The sequence below is a fragment of the Hylobates moloch genome, unplaced genomic scaffold (assembly GCF_009828535.3).
Source record: "Hylobates moloch isolate HMO894 unplaced genomic scaffold, HMol_V3 SCAFFOLD_5, whole genome shotgun sequence".
Classification (NCBI taxonomy): Eukaryota; Metazoa; Chordata; class Mammalia; order Primates; family Hylobatidae; genus Hylobates; species Hylobates moloch.
Genome location: NW_026652280.1, coordinates 31661429 through 31680259, shown reverse-complemented (window position 1 = coordinate 31680259; position 18831 = coordinate 31661429). Strand labels below are relative to the sequence as shown.

General features: G+C 37.6%; 1 protein-coding gene across 3 annotated transcripts in view; it reads right to left on the bottom strand.

Annotated features, from left to right (window-relative positions):
• Positions 1–18831, bottom strand: part of SMAD2 (SMAD family member 2) — a 96712-nt gene that overhangs the window by 50419 nt on the left and 27462 nt on the right. For all 3 annotated transcript variants that reach the window (XM_032152370.2, XM_032152372.2, XM_032152373.2), the window contains one exon: positions 4873–5161. In XM_032152370.2, the coding sequence (XP_032008261.1) occupies positions 4873–5108 (236 nt within the window). In that variant the 5' untranslated portion in view covers positions 5109–5161. The remainder of the gene's footprint in view (positions 1–4872; positions 5162–18831) is intronic.

Below are 18831 nucleotides of genomic sequence, written 5' to 3'. Positions count from 1 at the left end.
CTAGAAATATGCTTTTTAAAGGCAAAAACAGTCATAAACATGCAAATATCAAGAGAATGCTAAAAAAAAAAGAATTGCCTTTTAACAGAAAAAACTGACTTCAAAGAAAAAAGACAAGAATAGTCTTGTCATAAATAGACAAGAATTGCCCAAAAGTCCTATTTAAACATTTAATTGTGCTGACTATAAAAGTGATATTTTATATATAAATATTAGAAAAAAAATACAAGACTTTTCTGGGTCACCCATACTCATTACTAAAAATTTGGCCAATTAATCTCTAAAAGTTTCATAATTAAGTGTTAACATTTTTAGAAGTATGCTTTATCAAGCTAAGAAAACTCATTTCTAATTTGTTAATAGCGAATTTTATAGAAAGCCCTTTCTGGATCCATGATGATCATAAAGTGCTTCTTAAATATGATTATGTGGTATCTTATACTACTAGATTTCCTGTAGTTGAGTCATCCTTGAATGACAATAAACATTACCTAGTCATTTTTTTTTTTTTGAGATGGAATTTTGCTCATCGCCCAAGCTGCAGTGCAGTGGCTCAATCTGGGCTCACCGCAACCTGTGCCTCCTAGGTTCAAGCAATTCTCCTGCCTCAGCCTCCCGAGTAGCTGGGATTACAGGCACATGCCACCACACCCAGTTAGTTTTTGTATTTTCAGTAGAGAGAGGTTTCACCATGTTGGCCAGGCTAGTCTCAAACTCCTGACCTCAGGTGATCTGCCTGCCTCGGCCTCCCAAAGTGCTAGGATTACAGGCATGAGCCACCGTGCCTAGTTATGTTTTTGTGGTTTTGTTTTTAATAAACCACTGAATTCTAGTTTCTGATATTTTATGACTTTTGCATCTATGTTTATAAAGAGTGGCATAAACTTTTCTGTTGCTATTCTTGTTTAATTGTGGTATAAAATAAGCTTAAGTGTTCTTTATTAGAGTTAAAGAAACTAAAAGTTAGGACTGGGCTTTTTTCTAATTCATATTAAAAACAATACAGATTCCAATGGACTGGGAGAAAAAAAGAAATAATGATACTGAAACAAACATCAGAAATCTTTGACAATATTCTGATTATTTCCTTGGGATGAAAGATCAAAAATGTGATTACATGGTCAGAGTAGCACCTTAGGAAAGTCCTTTTAATTTATGCTTATGAAAATAAATTTTGCATTCCTATACATTTATGTATAATCAATATTATAAAATAGCCATTTTAGACCCCATAGTCCTTACTTTTAACTTTACAGAATGTTTAACACTTCAGAGTCCCTTACTTTTAACTTTACAGAACTCCATCCCCACTGCAATTTCAATTTTACTTTATTGTGGATAATAATATATTGAAAGCTTTTTCCTTATGTCTGATTCTTTACCTAAATATCAACTGCCATTCTGACTTCACGACCAACTTGTCTCCCATCCCTCGGACTCAAAAATGTTTGAGATGAAAAAGCTTCCTGAAATTTTTTATTATTTAGCTCACTGCAGCTTTTATTGAGGTTAAGCTCTACCTATAAATTACTCTGTGTCACCACAGAAAATGGTGGGAAGGGAGCAACAGTGACCTATCTATAACTACAGCTTTTAAACTGCCAGAGGCAACAAGAGTAATGAGATGAGGGGAGTGGGAGGGACACAAGGCCAGGACTATGTTTCTGCCCTAACTTTAACCCCACTCTAATATTAAGGGGCTGAGAGTAGAGAGGAGGAACTGTTCAGTAAACATTTCAACAGAAAACATTTGCCATTTCTTAAAATTAAACAATTTGTTTCCTCTTCTTCATCAGTTGAACTTACTTGTATTTTCTGGCTTATAAAACTATAAAGGCACTTTACTAACATTTTTCTTGAAATTCTGAGTAAACGTGCTTACAAACCATTGTGTATCACATTTTGAATAATTCTGCTTAAGCTAAGGTTTGGATTTATCTGTAACAAAACTTTTCCATCCCACTTCCCATCTTTTACACTTTACATATAAATGAGTTCCCTGAATTCCAACTAAATTTCTTACGTTTAAGAATATTTAGTTAAGAAATGACTAATAATCTGACACAATTTAATTGTTCTACTACTAAAAACAAGCTTTATAAAATATATGGCACCAAGCTACAGTGTGTAAAAAGTTAAGATTTTTTTGCTAGACCATCAATAACAACAAATCTCCATTTTTGCAACATCTAAAAAAACCACCAAATTAGGCAAACTTCTACGCTTCAAGGGAACTTTAATAGTGAAAAACAAGATAATGGATAATTATCACTTCAACTTCATTAATCAGGCGAAAGAGCAGAAAAAAATGTTTTTAATGATGAAGCACCTCCAGAATATGAGCTCTCAGAGATCTCTATCTCCAAAAGAGGCTGCAAAAAGAATGGGAAATCAGGAAAAGAGCTATGACTAACGTGAACTCCTCCACAGGTTAAATACCAGCAATGGCCAATTTTAGTACTGTTGTACCTCCCTAAAAGATTAGACTCTCGCAGGCTCTGCTCTGTGGATAACCTCACTGCAATGGCAACTTGAGCCTTGCTGAAGTCGTACAAAAACATGGCTCTATCTCTGCTGTATCACACAGCTCCCTTCAATCAAGTGATACCAGTCTCCCGGCCTCCATTCTTGACAGCCTCACAAGGAGTTTTCTCGCTGCAACCCATGTTGCACTTGAAATTAATCTGACTTCTGAGCCTTCAGACCCTACCGCACTTAAATGGCCCCAACCTCACCAGTCACCCTCAGGTTAAGTGTGAACGCTGGCAAGCACGCAGTGACTCCTTACTACCTATACACACTCTGGCCATTTGCCACCCCTTACTTTATACTCTAAGGATGCCCAACTTGTTTGGAACACTTCACCAATGCTCCCCAACCTCCCAATCTCCACACCACCGCTCTACATGTGATGAAACAGGCTTCTCCTAATTCCTTCTTTACCCCGCTCAACTCAAAAGCACCAGTATTCCTCCAGAAGGAAACTTTCCACAAGCCTCCTCTGGATATAGCCCCAAGTATACTTCTTTTGTAACATCTACCAAGCCTTATGAAACCATCTTTTTCTAAGTTTATCTCCCTTACTAGAAAGTAAGTAGTTTAAAAGCAAACACTGTATCTTAACTCCAGTGAGGAAGTGCACACCAGCCACGTAGTGGGCATATGATAAATGGTTACCTAACTGAAATCTCACGCACTACACAATGAAGAATGAAATATAGCTTGACTTCTCAGCCATTCACCAGGAAGTTCCCAGTTCCACTTCTAAAACTATGCCAAATCTGTTTACTTGGTGTGCTAGCACAGCCACCACGCCAGTCCAGCCTCTATCATCTTGCATTTAGATTCCTCACAGCCTCCTAATTTTCCTGCTTCCATATCTACCCTAGTACACACATACCTCTCTCCCACAGCCAGAAAAATCTTTGTAAAAATGCATAAGATCCTCTTTAAAATCCATCAGAATAAACTTACTTGCATCCTGTTATATTTAGACTAACATTCAAACTGTCACCATACCCTAGGATGCCCTCTATAAGCTTTGGGAAAGTCTTGTCCTCTGTCTACACTGGGCTCCTTTTAAATATTCTAATACAAGAAGCTCACCTCAGTGTCTTCACTCTGGCTCTTCCCTCTCTTCCCTCTGCCTAGAAGACTATTCCCTCAGTTGGTTGCTGCTTCTCGAAGCTCCACGCAAGCATCACAATCCAACCCAAAGCAGCTTTTTAATTCTTCATTCTATCATTATCACTGCATTTGGTTGTCTTCTTTGCACTCATTACCATATCAAATTATAATTAATTTGTTTACTTGTTTATTGTGTATTTCTATCCCTTAGGAAGGCAGAAGTTTTGTGTTTTGTTAATCACTGTATCCCCATATGTCTAGAAACAGTGTCTTCTACATAGCAAACACTCAATAAGCATTTGTAAAACAAATCAACAAACCAAAAAAGCAACCTTTAAGATATACATAAAACAAGTAAGGGAAAGAAATGGATGGTCTACCAAACAAGGCAAGAAACATTCTACTGTTAGTATTTGCAACTAGACAGGCTGCACTGGTGTTATTGGGATCTGTTATCTACAAGCATCAAAAGTGTACTTCTCAAAGTTCAAAGTCAAGTAGAATGGTTTCACATGCTATATGCTAGCCCACGGTATGACACTGCAAACAATCATTTTAGAGAATTCTTAAATTTCTTAACAGTCCCCCCAAAACTTGTAATGTACACAAGTAGTAAAACATATTTTGAAACACCTGCCACTTTATTAAAAAACAATACTTATGACAGTGCTATTTATCTGTAAATGATTAAATTTATCCTCAGAAAACTTCAGACTTTTAAAGTAACAGGTCCTCCTAACCTAAGAGGCAGGTCTTTAAGACAGGTTCTGACTAATGCCTACAACATTTAAGAAGCCACCTAACACACTATTCTTTCTTGGAAGCAATGCTGCAACGCAAAGAAAAACCATATAAAATTCATTAAAAAGTGAGCAGCCTCTTTTCACCCCTGATGAAAGCTTTGACTAAGGGAGGAGCAAACTGTAGGCTGCTACTATGTTAGTGATAGAAAAAGCTTCAATTCTTTATTCAAGTATCATTCGATCACAGAAATGAGGATAACATACAAATTTAGGCAATGAAGATAATAAATCTAAGTATCTTATTTAGCTTGATTAAACCTTCTCACTATTCAAGAAAATTTATAAAACAAGTCAGCTAGCAAAAACAATTTATACAAGGTTAAAAACAGTCATATTTCAATCATCACTTTTTACAGGTGACTTGAAAGGAACACAAATTCAGTAACTTTTCTTCAGATTCCTTGACATAATTTGATCAAACATGGGATCTAACAAAACTTACCTTGGTATGGTAACACATTTAGTATTACAGTTTTGAGTGGTGATGGCTTTCTCAAGCTCATCTAATCGTCCTGTTTTCTTTAGCTTCTTCACCAGACTTTTCACTGCTTTCTCACACCACTTTTCTTCCTGCCCATTCTGCTCTCCTCCGCCTGCTCCTCCAGACCCACCAGCTGACTTCTTCCATCCCAGCAGTCTCTTCACAACTGGCGGCGTGAATGGCAAGATGGACGACATGTTCTTACCAAAAGCAGCAAACCACGCTAGGAAAACAGCCTCTTGTATCGAACCTAGCAAAGATATTGAAAGGATGATGTAGAGACTACCTTGAACATCAAGTAATAATTTCAACTTATCACAGAAAGCAAACTGCAAAACAAGATAGAAATTCAAATTATGACTTTCCTAACAGACTTCTCCACCCATGAAAATGTTATCTTTATGAATTTAAATGAATGATGGAAACAAACCCTTCTAAAAACAAGAATGTTATAAGGACTCTTCTTGTGGGAAAATAGTGATTTTTCAAGTAAAATCAGATACTTTTAATGATTTTTCACCACCAATACTATTTTAAACTCTTAATAGTGTCCATTAAAATATTTTCACAAAAGGTTTTCTTACTTTTTAGAACTTCAATCTACTCTCAAAAGACTATACAAAAATACATTGAAAATTTGTAAGCCCACTCTCCCCCAGGTTTTAAACTTTCATAACTATTAGGAGGCAAAATCTACAGTTACAAGAAGGGAAAAATGCATCAAGTGTGAAGTAATCAAGAACAAAGAAATAAACATGGCAAACAGAGTCTGTGAAGAAAAGCTGTAGTCTGGTTTCACCTGCCCTTGAGAGAAATTTTTTAACACATATTTTTTCATTTTCATCTAAATAACAATTTGCATGGTGAGTAAAGTCAGATAGTTTCTCTTCCCAATTTAAGGAACTGTAACCTTGTCTTTTCTCTTCCATAGGAATCATTTTTATTAAGCTGTTTTGTCTATTCAGCGTCATTTTACAAATATAAACATATGTACATACAACTAACCACATTCTCACCACCTTATTCTTGTACAAAAGTAGCATAATATTCCTTGATTTTGTATATCTTGAAATTTTTTATTTTTACTTTTTTGCTTAATTCCCTGTAGGTCATTCCTTATCAGTTCACACAGAATTTAGAAAGCACTGTGCCCTCAATTTTCTAGACTCCACTACTGATACTGATAAGTCCCACATAACTTTTATTCCTGATCCTTTAATTGGGGTTTAAAAATTGTTTCGCTCCAGAAGCTCTTAATATCTTAGCTCTTACGCTTTTCCTTCCGTTGCCTTCAATTTTAGTGAGATATAGGAAAAAGGAAAATGAATGTGTTCAATTTGCCATATTTAATAAAGTTCCCAAAAGCATCCTTTTTAGAAAGTAAAGAGGTCTGTAGTCTTTACATCACACACCCCAAATACTGAAATTGTAGTTTTCAAAGTGTATCTTTATGAAAACAATGATGCTTACATTTTCATTAGTTTGTTCCTTAATAATCATAATGATCAGACAATAGTTATTAAACATAGAGGAGGAAGTACAAATTAAAATAATAATGAGGCATCATTTCATGCCCAATCTAGCTGGCAAAAATTGAGTTAATTAAAATACCTACTGCTAGAGAAGATGTGAAGAAACTGTTATCATTCCACATTGCTAGTGAAAAGGTCAAATGTGACAGCTTTATTCTAAGTCATCTGGCAATGTGTCATGTGTTACAACTAGTAACAGGATTATACGTGTATAAACAAAAATCTAGGATATTAATATGGGTTGCAGATATACCAATATGCAGAAAAGGGGGTGAAAAGATGAAAAAGGCTGAATGATATGGCCATTGTGTATGTTTGTGTGTATGTGTGTACAAGAAACTGGATAAAACATTTTTAAAGTAAAAAAAAAAAAACAGTTTTTAAACACACTTTGCACATACTTTTAACGTTAAAGAAGATCCGAACACAAGATGCAAATTTATTTCCCATCAAAGAACATGGCTAATTTTCATATATTATATGCTAAGATTCATTTCCAATGTACACAAACTGCATTCCTGCTCTAACCTCTCCATAATTCCATTATTTTGGTTTGCACCACATGGAAAAATAATTTTTTTAAAAAAATATTCCCTCTTCTCAGGATGGTCAATGACTAGTGAAGAAGACTGCCATGATTAAAATACACATGACAAGTAAGAGAAATTGCAATGGGGATTACAGGTACACAAAGAAACACCACCTAACTTTGCCTTAGGTGTCAGGAAAGATTTTCCTGAGGAAATATTTGCACTTCCTTGGCAGCTTGCCATTTATTCATTCCTTTTTGCATTCAACAATTTTTTTTTTTTTTTTGCCCATCTATTGTGCCTGTATTTACCTGTTTATTCTCAAATCTAGTCTGTGTTATTCATCTGCAAACTACACTGCTGAGCTGGGATGGGTAGGACAAGAGAAATCCTTTGTAGCAAGGTATTGGGAGTGGGGAATTGAGAAGGGGTAAATTTCTAAGGGCAGAGAGATCAACCAGCAGAGAATTGCAATACACAAAAGGAAAGAATAGATATTAGGGAGACAGAAGGAACAGAGTTTACTAAGAAAAAGTTACAAATTACAGGTTCTTGCTTGAAAAACCAGTTGAATGAAAATACAATTTGCCAAAATATGAAGTATTTGGGGAACATAAGTGTTGTGTTAGTCAAACTAAATCTGCTGTGACTATGAAATTCCAGAAGGAGGTGCCCGATAAGCAACTAGAAACAAAGATTTAGGGCTTAGCAGAGATCAAACGGTCACGTGGTAATGAAACACAACGCTGGTATACGAGAGAACTCAGAAAGCGCCAAGCTCAGTGAAAAAAAAAAAATTATAAGAAATACATATAAAGGAGTTATCAAATGTGGAAAAAAAGTAGATGATTAGGGAGAAAGGTGTCATGAATACAAAGGACAATTTATAGCAACACAACATGATAACACAACTTTTAAGTGCCAACACTAGGATTTGAATCAAGCAGCATGATGCCAGAGAACAAGTACTTAACTGTGTCAATGTATTGTGTTGCACCTAACAATCTGGAGCTAATCTGGAGACCTAAAAAGAGCCATTAAAGGCTGAGCTCTTTATACAATAACAGAGCTATCTGTGCCTGACAAATTAGTCCATTAGATAGGATTAGAATGACACATTTAGCTCCAACTCCTTTCTCAATCTACAAATCATTTAACTAGTCTTTCAGTCACCACCTTCTACCTTCTTTGATGCAAACAGCTTTCTAAAATGCATACTGCATGTCACCCTACTACTAAAAATCCTTCACTATTTGCAAAAAATAACAGTAAAATGACTTAATATCCTTTAAGAACACATAAACAGCGTAATGCTTCAGAGAACAGATTCTGAAGCCAGTTGGCCGGTTCAAATCCCAAGGATGCCACTTACTAGCTGCATGGCAACCTCTATATACCCTACTTTTCTCAGCTGTAAAATAAGGATAACAGTACCTATTTTAAAGCCAATATAACAACCTCTATAAAAATGTAATATGAGCTACATATGTACTTTAAGTTCTCTAGTGACATTTTAGAAAGTAAAAGGATATAGGCAACATTTTAATGATGTACTTAATCCAATATATCCAAAATGCCATCATTTCAACATGCAATCAATATTAAAAAAATTTTCATACTAAGTCTACAAAATCTGTTGAGTACTTTACACTTACAGGACAACTCAACTAGGACTAGCCACATTTCAAGTACTCAATAGCTACACAAAGGTACTGCCTACCCATATTGAATGGTCCAGCCCTAACTAAAAATTTCTGCATACTCTCCCTATCCCATATTCTCCATAAACTGTTCATAAATGCCTCTATTTAATGACTGTAGGATCCGTAGTGATGTGACATTTTTCAATTCCTATTATTTAAATTTATGGTGTCTCTCCCCCTCCCCATCTTCTTTTGATCAGTTTTGCTAAGTGGTCAATTACATTAATCTTTTCAAAGAACCAACTTTTTCTTAGCTTTGTCAATTTTCTCTAAGATTACTTTCTATTCACTAATTTCTGCTCTTGTCTTCATTATTTCCTTACTTCTACTGTCTTTAGGTTTGATTTCCTATTCCTTTTCTACCTCCTTAAAAAAGCTTTCTTTTCCAATGCATAGACTTAAGGCTATAAATTTCATCTTAGCATTTCAGCAGCAGCATTCCAGATCATTGTAGTTCACCTTCATTTTCAATCAGTTTAAAATATTTTCTAATAGCCATCATAATTTCTTCTTTAAGTCATATGTTATTCAAAAGCATGGTATTTTATTTCTAGGCAGCTAGGAATTTTCTAGTTATTTTTATTTACTATAATACAAACAACATATTCAATTATTAAAATCAATGATATTTGCTGAGGCTTTGTTTATGGCCCCAGCTTATGGTCAATTTTAGTACAATTTCCATGTGCAAGGGAAAAGATGGTTAATACCACCATTAATAGTTTCAATGTTCTATGTATGACAATTAGATCAAGCCTGCTAATTGTGATGTATGTATGTCCTACGCACCTGCATCCATTGTGATGGCCTATTTGTCTGTTTCTTTTAGTTCAAAATAAAATTTTTGGTTTATAGATGTTTGGGCTATTTTACTGGGTACAGATAAAGGATTGTGATAACTCTGGTGGATCAATCCCCTTACATTATAAAATGTAGTTCTCTTTTTCTACTACTGTTTACTGTATTAAAGTCTCCTTTGCCTGATTGGTACAGCCACACTTATTTCCTTCAGTTAGCATTTGGATGGTATATCTTTTCGCATCATTTTCTCTCAATCTTTCTAGGTACTTATATTTAGGTAATTATTATTTGTCCAGTCTGATTATTTTTGCCATTTACTTGGAATATTTAGCCCATTTCCATGTAATATAATTACTAATTTAGTTGTCTGCTTATTTTACATTTTCTTTGTCTTCTTCTGAATTTATCACATATTCTATATCCAATTTTTTTCTGTATTCATTTGTTACACATTCTTTTCTTTTAGTGGTTACCTTAGATATTCTTATTCATCCTTCACTTAACACAATTTCATACATACACTTTTACTACTTCCTCTATAATGCCAGAATCATAGAACACTGCTGAGTAGCAGTTTTGCTATGAACCAGACTACCTCTGGTTTGTCCCTGTTCCTAGGATGAGACTCTGCAGAGCCTTCATTTCAAAAGCTAGCAGATCCTTATCTTCTAGGTACCTAGATACTATAAGAATTGCTTTGTTTTTAAGAGATTTCTGGTTTAGCTCTCTAGCCTAAGCAGCTTCAGAATTTGGCAAATGTCTACGGGGGAAGAAACTGGGTGTGTTGAAAATCATCAGTGTGTATTCACCACTTCCTCAAACGCTTTCAACTCTCACCTATTGTTCTCAAGTCGCTTCCCCTAGAGAATCTTTATCTCAACACCACAGGACTAGAAAATATCACAATCTCCTTTTCTGAGATTTTGGTTTATCTCTTCCGCCCAGTTGAACTACGGAATTTAGGAATATATTGAGGGGGTTCTCTGTGTTTAAAGGCCCCTCATATTTCCAATCTGCCACTCAGGCTGCAGCCCAAAGGCCTCCTCTACTCTGTACCCAGGAAAAACAATGATCAGCTGCAGACCTCTCTGCTCACTTGTGAAAGGTATTCCCCCAGGGTGCAAAATTTTGCTTTCTTTAATCATTTTTACACCCATTGTTCTGTATCGCTAAATATATAAATTTTGTAAATTACCTGGCTTTTCTAGTTGTTTTATTAAGAGTCTTGGACTACCAAGAACTACTGCATCCTATCCCCCAAAACGTTCTCATTCCATTTGAGTAGCGAGTCTTCCACAACTATAAACCTATATGTTGAAATAATTTGTTGATGACTTTAATTTCAAAATAAGACACAAGATCACTTAACACTTGAGGACAGAGATGGAGAGTTAAGATTTGAGAAGAACAGGAAAAAATTTAGAAACCTAGCCCTGAGAAAATCAACCATAATGAAACAACAGAAAACGTGTCAGGTATATATTATCAGACTATATATTTAAAAAGTATTCCATAGAAGGAATTCCACTTCTGATTAGGATGTAGAAAGTTACAACAGGGCATCACGTTCATTCTAATAATCAAAACTAGCCAGATAAGCTACAAAATCATGGTCTCTCTGAACCAGAGAGTTAAGGATACAAAGTAGCCTAAGAAAAACTAAATTCCAAGTGTTGAGCCTTGAGAGGAGAGAGGCTGCATGGATGGTCTCTTTCCTGGTGGAGTGGCTAGTGAGGAATAATCCTGCCATAAATGAAAGTAAGAAGCAACCAGCCTACATGTACATGACATGACATATTAAATTGCAAGGATCCCACAGAGCAAGCGTGCATCCATCCCAACCACTCATTCCCATAGGTTTCCACTAAGTACCTGCAAAAACTATGTCAAAGGTTGGGGAACAGGGCTGGAAAGCTGAGGGAGATCCCCTAAGGAGCTTAAGATCTCCCACAAATGCAAACAATCTACCCTCATCAATGGGGGATGAGGGGAGGGACAGGCAAGAAAGGTGAGAAAAAGATGATCCCAGGAGACTCTAGACATTGAGCTGCCAAGGACTGTGGTAGGACAGGAAAGATGAAAAAAACTTTCACCCAGATACTCAGGACGTTGACCTACCAAGGCTGAAATGAGTAGTGAACTTGAAGACAGGGTAGGATTGCTAAAAGAAACCTCTGGAAGGTATTAATAGCAGAAAGATCTCTCACTGGGCATAAAAGCTTGGAGGCAGGACTAGAGAAAGAGGGGGTGGGGGAAAGAAAAAAAGAATGACCAATGAATTGACAGCTGAGCTATAGAGAAATCTCTCATGGTTCAGAAAGCTGATGGCTCAGCTATAAACCAAAAAGAGATCCGAAATCACGCTTGGACAACACAAGAAATGATGGACCATTTTCTAAAAGTAAATATTATTTACTTCAATCTCCATTGTTTTTATACAAATGTTCAGCATTCAATCAAAAATTACAAGATACAGGGAGTAGCAAACAGTCAAAACATGAATAAAATCAGATAACTATAATAAAAATGTTAAAGAAACTGATGGAAGAGATAGCAACATGAATAATGAAAAAATTTCATCACAGATATCAAAGTTACAAAAGAGGATCACAGGAAAACGTTAGAAATGAAAAATACAGCATTAGAAATTAAGGATATCATTAGATGGGCTTAAGAGAAATGACCAGTGAACTTGAAGACAGGCCAAATTAAAGTATGCAAATTGAAACACAAAGAGGGAAAAAACAGTGTGGGGGGAAAAACTCAGAATATCCAAAACCAAATGTCAGTTGGGTTTAATTAGAGTGCCAGAGAAAGATGAAAGAGAATGGGGAACAAAAAAATGTATGAAGAGATAATGGCCACAAACTTTTCAAGAGATGACAGATACTAATCCACATATGGAAAGAAAACACATTCATGGTCAACCTGCTGAATATTAAAGATAAAAGTAAGGATGAAAGGCCGAGCTAGGATAACAGTTAAGAATCCCTGGGAGTCCCCGATAGAAAGAGAATCTGCACTCATTCACAAGCTCTTTTCCAAGGGCCTCAACTGAGTGCTCTTGAAAAAAGGCAGAAAATGGGAGAGCTCCTTCCTCCCACTTGGTGGCATCTTGTATGAAGCAAATGCCTTCAACTATGATGGGAGATGCAGGAAAGTCTACCAAACCCAAGGGAAAGCAAAGATCCCCTGCCTCAAAGGGAAGAGTAGAGCAAAAGACATGTGCTGTTGAGTTGGGGGATTTGTGGAGCACAACTTACTTGCCCATCTCCCACACACAAACATGCCTTTCACTCTGTAACAATAAACACCATATTCTACTGCCAGGGGAAGGGAGGAAACAATGCTACCACCAGTCCCAGACAAAGGCACACAGATGCTGAGGAATGAGAATCAACAGCTGTCTGATATTGAAAAAGGGACAACAAACCCGCTTGGGCCCAAGATCCCGTACTAATACACAGCAAAGGTCTGTTACTACTAGATGCAAAAATCCTTAACAAAATATTAGCAAATCACATCCAGCAACATAATAGAAAAGGTCATCATCACTAAGTAGGATTTATCCCAAGGAGCAAAATTGGTTTAACATTCAAAAATCAAGCACCTCATTTATAGTATAAAAAAGAAAACGCGCCTATGATTCTCTCAAATGAGCAAGAAAAAAGGTATCTGAAAATGTTAATTCAACACTCATCTATAATTTAAAACGCCCAGCAACACTAGAAAAGAACGTTCTTCAATCTGAAAAGGACATCTATGAAAAACCTAGAGCTAGCATATGTCATAAAGAAACGTTAAATCTCTCCCTTACAACTGGGAATAAGACAAAGATGTCCACGGTTACCCTTTCTTTTCAGTAATGCATTGGATATTCTAGACAAGAAAACTACACAACAAAGAAAAGATGGACAGGAAAGAAATAAATAAAACTGACTTTATATTCTACAGTGATATGACTGTCTCCATGGAAAAGTGCATGGAATCTACAAGTAATCTACTTACTGGAACTAGTAAGTAAATTTAGCAAGGTTTCAAGATAAAGAGTCAAGATTTGGAAAATGAAATTTCAACAAATATGCTTGAAACAACAGATATTTTCTACATATCTAAAGAAAGATACTCAAGATCTCAACACTAAGAATTACAAAATATTGCTAAGAAAAATGAAAAACACTGAACAAAGAGAGACCATGTTCATAGACTGGAAGACTCATATTGCTTAAATGTCCATTCTTTCCAATTTGATATATGGATTCAATGTAATCCCTACCAAAATTCCAGCAGAGTTAAGAAATTCATGATATAAAATTCATATGGAAACAACAACAAAAAAAACTAGAATAACCAAACCATTCTTGAAAAAGAAAATTGGAGGCCTTACACCACCTTATTTCAAGGCTTACTAAAAAGACTTAGCAATCAAGAGTATAGAGTAGGCATAAGAAAAAAAGATCAGTGGAACAGAACAAGTCTAGAAATAGACCCACACATATACAGTCAACTCATTTTCCAGTAAGGCCCAAGGTCAATCTAGTTTTCAACAACTTTTCCACAACATGGAAAAGAACAAGCCTCAACCACAAGTGCATACCATCTTCAATGGGAAAGTAGAATCTTAAGCTCTTAGAGGAAAACACAGAATACATTCACGACCTTAAAACATAAAAAGCATTAACCACAAGAGAAATACAGTTGAGCCACGCATGATGGCTCACACCTGTAATCCTAGCACTTTGGGAGGCCAAAATAGGCGGACTGCTTGAGCTCAAGAGTTCAAGACCAGCCTGGGCAGCATGGCGAGGTCCCATCTCTACTAAAAAACAAAAAATACAAAAAAAATAGCTGGGCATGGTGCCTCCTGTGCTCCCAGTTACTCAGGAGGCTGAGGTGGAAGGATCATTTGAGCACAGGGGTGCGGAGGCTGCAGTGAGCCAAGATCACTCCACTGTACTCTAGGCTGGGTGGCAGAGCAAGACTCTGTCTCAAAAAAAAAAAAAAAATACAAGCTGAGCATCCCAAATCTGAAAACTGAAATCTAAAATGCTCCAAAATCTGAAACTTCTTGAATACCAACATGACACCCCCAAAAAAATGGTCATTGTAGTATACAGCTACAATGCAAATATTCTAAAAATTGGAAAAAATCTGAACCACTTCGGGTCCCAAGCGTTTCAGATAAGGGATACTCAAACCTGTGTATGTAACGTAAACCACCGAAATTTAAAAATCACAGAAAAAGGTAAGCTCAGCTTTTTTGTTAAACAGGAAAAGAATAACAGACATGTCATAAAAGAAAATACGGGAGTACATTAAGAGGTATTTAGTATCACCAATCATCAGGAAAACGCAAACTAAAATCATAATGCGATACCGTTTCACACCATCTAGAATGGTTTAAAATTTTTCTGACACTACTAAATGTTGATGAAGATGTGGAGTGTATTAGTATACTACCGCTGCTGTAACAAATAATCACAATCACAGCACAAATTTAGCAAAATCAGTTTCAATGAACTAAAGTCACAGTGTTGGCAGGACTGATTCCTCCTGGAGTGTCTGAGGGGAAGTTCGTCCTTGCCTTTTGCAGCTTCTAGTGGTTACCTATAGTCCTTAGCTTGTGCTCCCTTCCCTTAGCTTGTGCTCCCTCCCCCACCTTCAGAGCACATCATTCCAATCTCTGCTTCCATCGTCATACTGCCTTCTCTTCTGTATTCAAATCTCCCTCTACGGCCTTCTAGTAAGAGCTCTTGGCATTACATTTAAAGCCCACCCAGATAATCCAGGATAATCTCCCCATCTCAAGATCCTTAATTTAATCACATCTGTAAAGTCTCTTTTGCCATATAAAACATTCACAGGTTCTTGGGATTAGAACCCGAATATCTTTGGAGACCATGGTTCAGTCTACCACATCAAGCAACTAGAACATTCATAAACTGCCGAAATGAAAGTATAAAATGGTATAGCACATTTGGAAAACCGGCAAGTTCCAAAAAGTTAAACATAGATCTACCCCGTATCACACATTCAAGAAAAATAAATACATATGTCCACAAAAAGAAACCTGTATAAGAATGTTCATAGTAGCCATGTTAATAATAGCCAAAAACTAAAAACAGCCAAAATATCAAAAGAAAACAAAAAATTATAATGTACTCATAAAAAGGAATACTGCTCAGGAACAAATATGAATGAGCTTATACACTCCACAACATGGATCAGTCTCAAAAACATGCTGAGCAAAAGACAAAGAAATATAGACTGATTTCATTCACAGCTTCCCACAACAGGCAAAACTAATCTAATGACAAGTCAAAATGATCGTCTCAGAGGCAGTGAGGAAGAGAAGTGAAAATGTTTGGACAGAAGCACAAAGTACCTTTCTAGGGTGATAAAAGTGTTCTCTATCTCTGTTTTATTCCCTCGCTCCTGTAAATCCACTGTTGAATTCCTGAATGTTTTCTGTCTTGAGAGGTAATCACACATGAGTACAAATTACCAAAATTCACAGAACTGGCCAAGCCCAGTGGCTCACACCTATAATCCCAGCACTCTGGGAGGCTGAGGCGGACAGATCGCTTGATTTCTGGAGTTCAAGACCAGCCTGGGCAACATGGCGAAACCCTGTCTCTACAAAAAATACAGAAAAAAATTAGCCATGTGCATGTCTATAGTCCTAGCTACTTGAAAGGATCACTGGAGCCCAGGAGGCAGAGGCTGCAGTGAATCGAGATCGTGCCACTGCACTCCAGCACCCTGGGCGACAGAGTGAGACTCTATCTCAAAAACACTCACAGAACTGAACATTTAAAGTTTGTGCATTTTAGCAATGTAAATTACAATTCAAAAAAAAAGGTGCCTGGACAAACACATTAAGAAGTTCCTAAATAAACTAAGTTAAATAGACTTTACTGAAGAACTTCTCAAAAGCTTCAACATGCCAATGCACATTGCAAATTTCAGAAGGGAGGAGGTTGCAAGTGACCAAAGATGTAAGCTTAGAAGTTTCCGTCCATAACATGCAGATAGCCTCTGCAAGTACATGTAGGCAAATGTTCGTGGATGGAGGGTGGAAGGGGTATTGTTTTGAGGACAAAAATTGAGAGCCCAAATGACAGCCATCACAAACTTAATGAGGCACTGACAAAATGGTTGTTGTAACAGAGCTATACAATTGACCCTTGGACAACATAGGTTTAAACTGCATAGGTCCATTTATACACAGATTTTATTCAAGAAACATTACAAAATGTCTTGGAGATTTGAGACAATCTGAAAAAAACTCAGATAAACCAGGTAGCCTAGAAACACTGAAAAAAAAAACTAAGAAAAAGGTAGGTTATAAAGCATAAAAGACATGTAGATACTAGTCTATCATTTACCATCATGAAATACAAAAATCTACTATAAAAAGTTAAAATTTATCAAAACTTACACAAACACAGACCATACATGGAGCCATTTACAGTCCAGAAATATAAACATTCAGATGATGTATTAAATCATAACTACATAAAATTAAAGGTAGTATATACTGTACTACTGTAATAATTTCATCGCCACCTCCTGTTGCTATCATGGTGAGCGGAAGTGTTGCGAGTATCCACCATGTGAGGCTAATCATCTCTGCATGAGCAGTTCTTCTCTCCAGTAAATTATCACAGTAAAAAGTGATCTCTTACATTTCTCATGTAATTTTCATGAGATCCATACGATGTGCCACTAGTGATGCTGAAAGTGCTCCCAAGAAGCAGAGAAAAATCATGACATTACAATAAAAACTCCAATTGCTTGGTATGTACCACAGACTGAGGTCTGCAGCTGCAGTTGCCCGCCATTTCAAGATAAATGAACCCAGTGTAAGAACTACTGTTAAAAAAAAAAAAATTTGTGAAGTTGCCACTGCAGCTAGACCAGCAGGTGTGAAGATCTTGCACCTTTTGTGAAACAACTTTTTATCTCATATTGAAAATGCAGGTTTTGAGGGGTGGAGCCAAGATGGCCGAATAGGAACAGCTCCGGTCTCCAGCTCCCAGCCCCAGCGACACAGAAGACGGATGATTTCTGCATTTCTGCTTCAGGTACCGGTTTCATCTCACTAGGGAGTGCCTAACAGTGGGTGCAGGACAGTCGGTGAAGCGCACTGTGCGCGAGCCGAAGCAGGGCGAGGCATTACCTCACTCGGGAAGTGCAAGGGGTCAGGGAGTTCCCTTTCCTAGTCAAAGAAAGGGGAAACAGACGGCACCTGGAATATCGGGTCAGTCCCACCCCAATACTGCGCTTTTCCAACGGGCCTGGAAAACGGCACACTAGGAGATTGTGTCCCGCACCTGGCTCAGAGGGTCCTGTGCCCACGGAGTCTCGCTGATTGCTAGCACAGCAGTCTGAGATCAAGCTGCAAGGCGGCAGCGAGGCTGGGGGAGGGGCGCCCGCCATTGCCCAGGCTTGCTTAGGTAAACAAAGCAGCCAGGAAGCTCGAACTGGGTGGAGCCCACCACAGCTCAAGGAGGCCTGCCTGCCTCTATAGGCTCCACCTCTGGGGGCAGGGCACAGACAAACAAAAACTCAGCAAGAACCTCCACAGACTTAAAGGTCCCTGTCTGACTGACAGCTTTGAAGAGAGTAGTGGTTCTCCCAGCACGCAGCTGGAGATCTGAGAACGGACAGACTGCCTCCTAAAGTGGGTCCCTCACCCCTGAGCAGCCTAACTGGGAGGCACCCCCCCAGTAGGGACAGACTGACACCTCATTCAACCGGGTACTCCTCTGAGACAAAACTTTCAGACGAACTATCAGACAGCTGAATTTGTGGTCTCACGAAAATCCGCTCTTCTGCAGCCACCGCTGCTGACACCCAGCCAAACAGGGTCTGGAGTGGACCTCTAGTAAACTCCAACAGACCTGCAGCTGAGGGTCCTGTCTGGTAGAAGGAAAACTAACAAACAGAAAGGACATCCACACCAAAAACCCATCTGTACATCACCATCATCAAAGACCAAAAGTAGATAAAACCACAAAGATGGCGAAAAAACAGAACAAAAAAACTGGAAACTCTAAAAAACAGAGCACCTCTCCTCCTCCAAAGGAACGCAGTTCCTCACCAGCAACGGAACAAAGCTGGATGGAGGATGACGTTGATGAGTTGAGAGAAGAAGGCTTCAGACGATCAAACTACTCTGAGCTACGAGAGGAAATTCAAAACAATAGCAAAGAAGTTAAAAACTTTGAAAAAATATTAGAAGAATGGATAACTAGAATAACCAATGGAGAGAAGGGCTTAAAGGAGCTGATGGAGCTGAAAGCCAAGTTTCGAGAACTACGCGAAGATTGCAGAAGCCTCAGTAGCAGA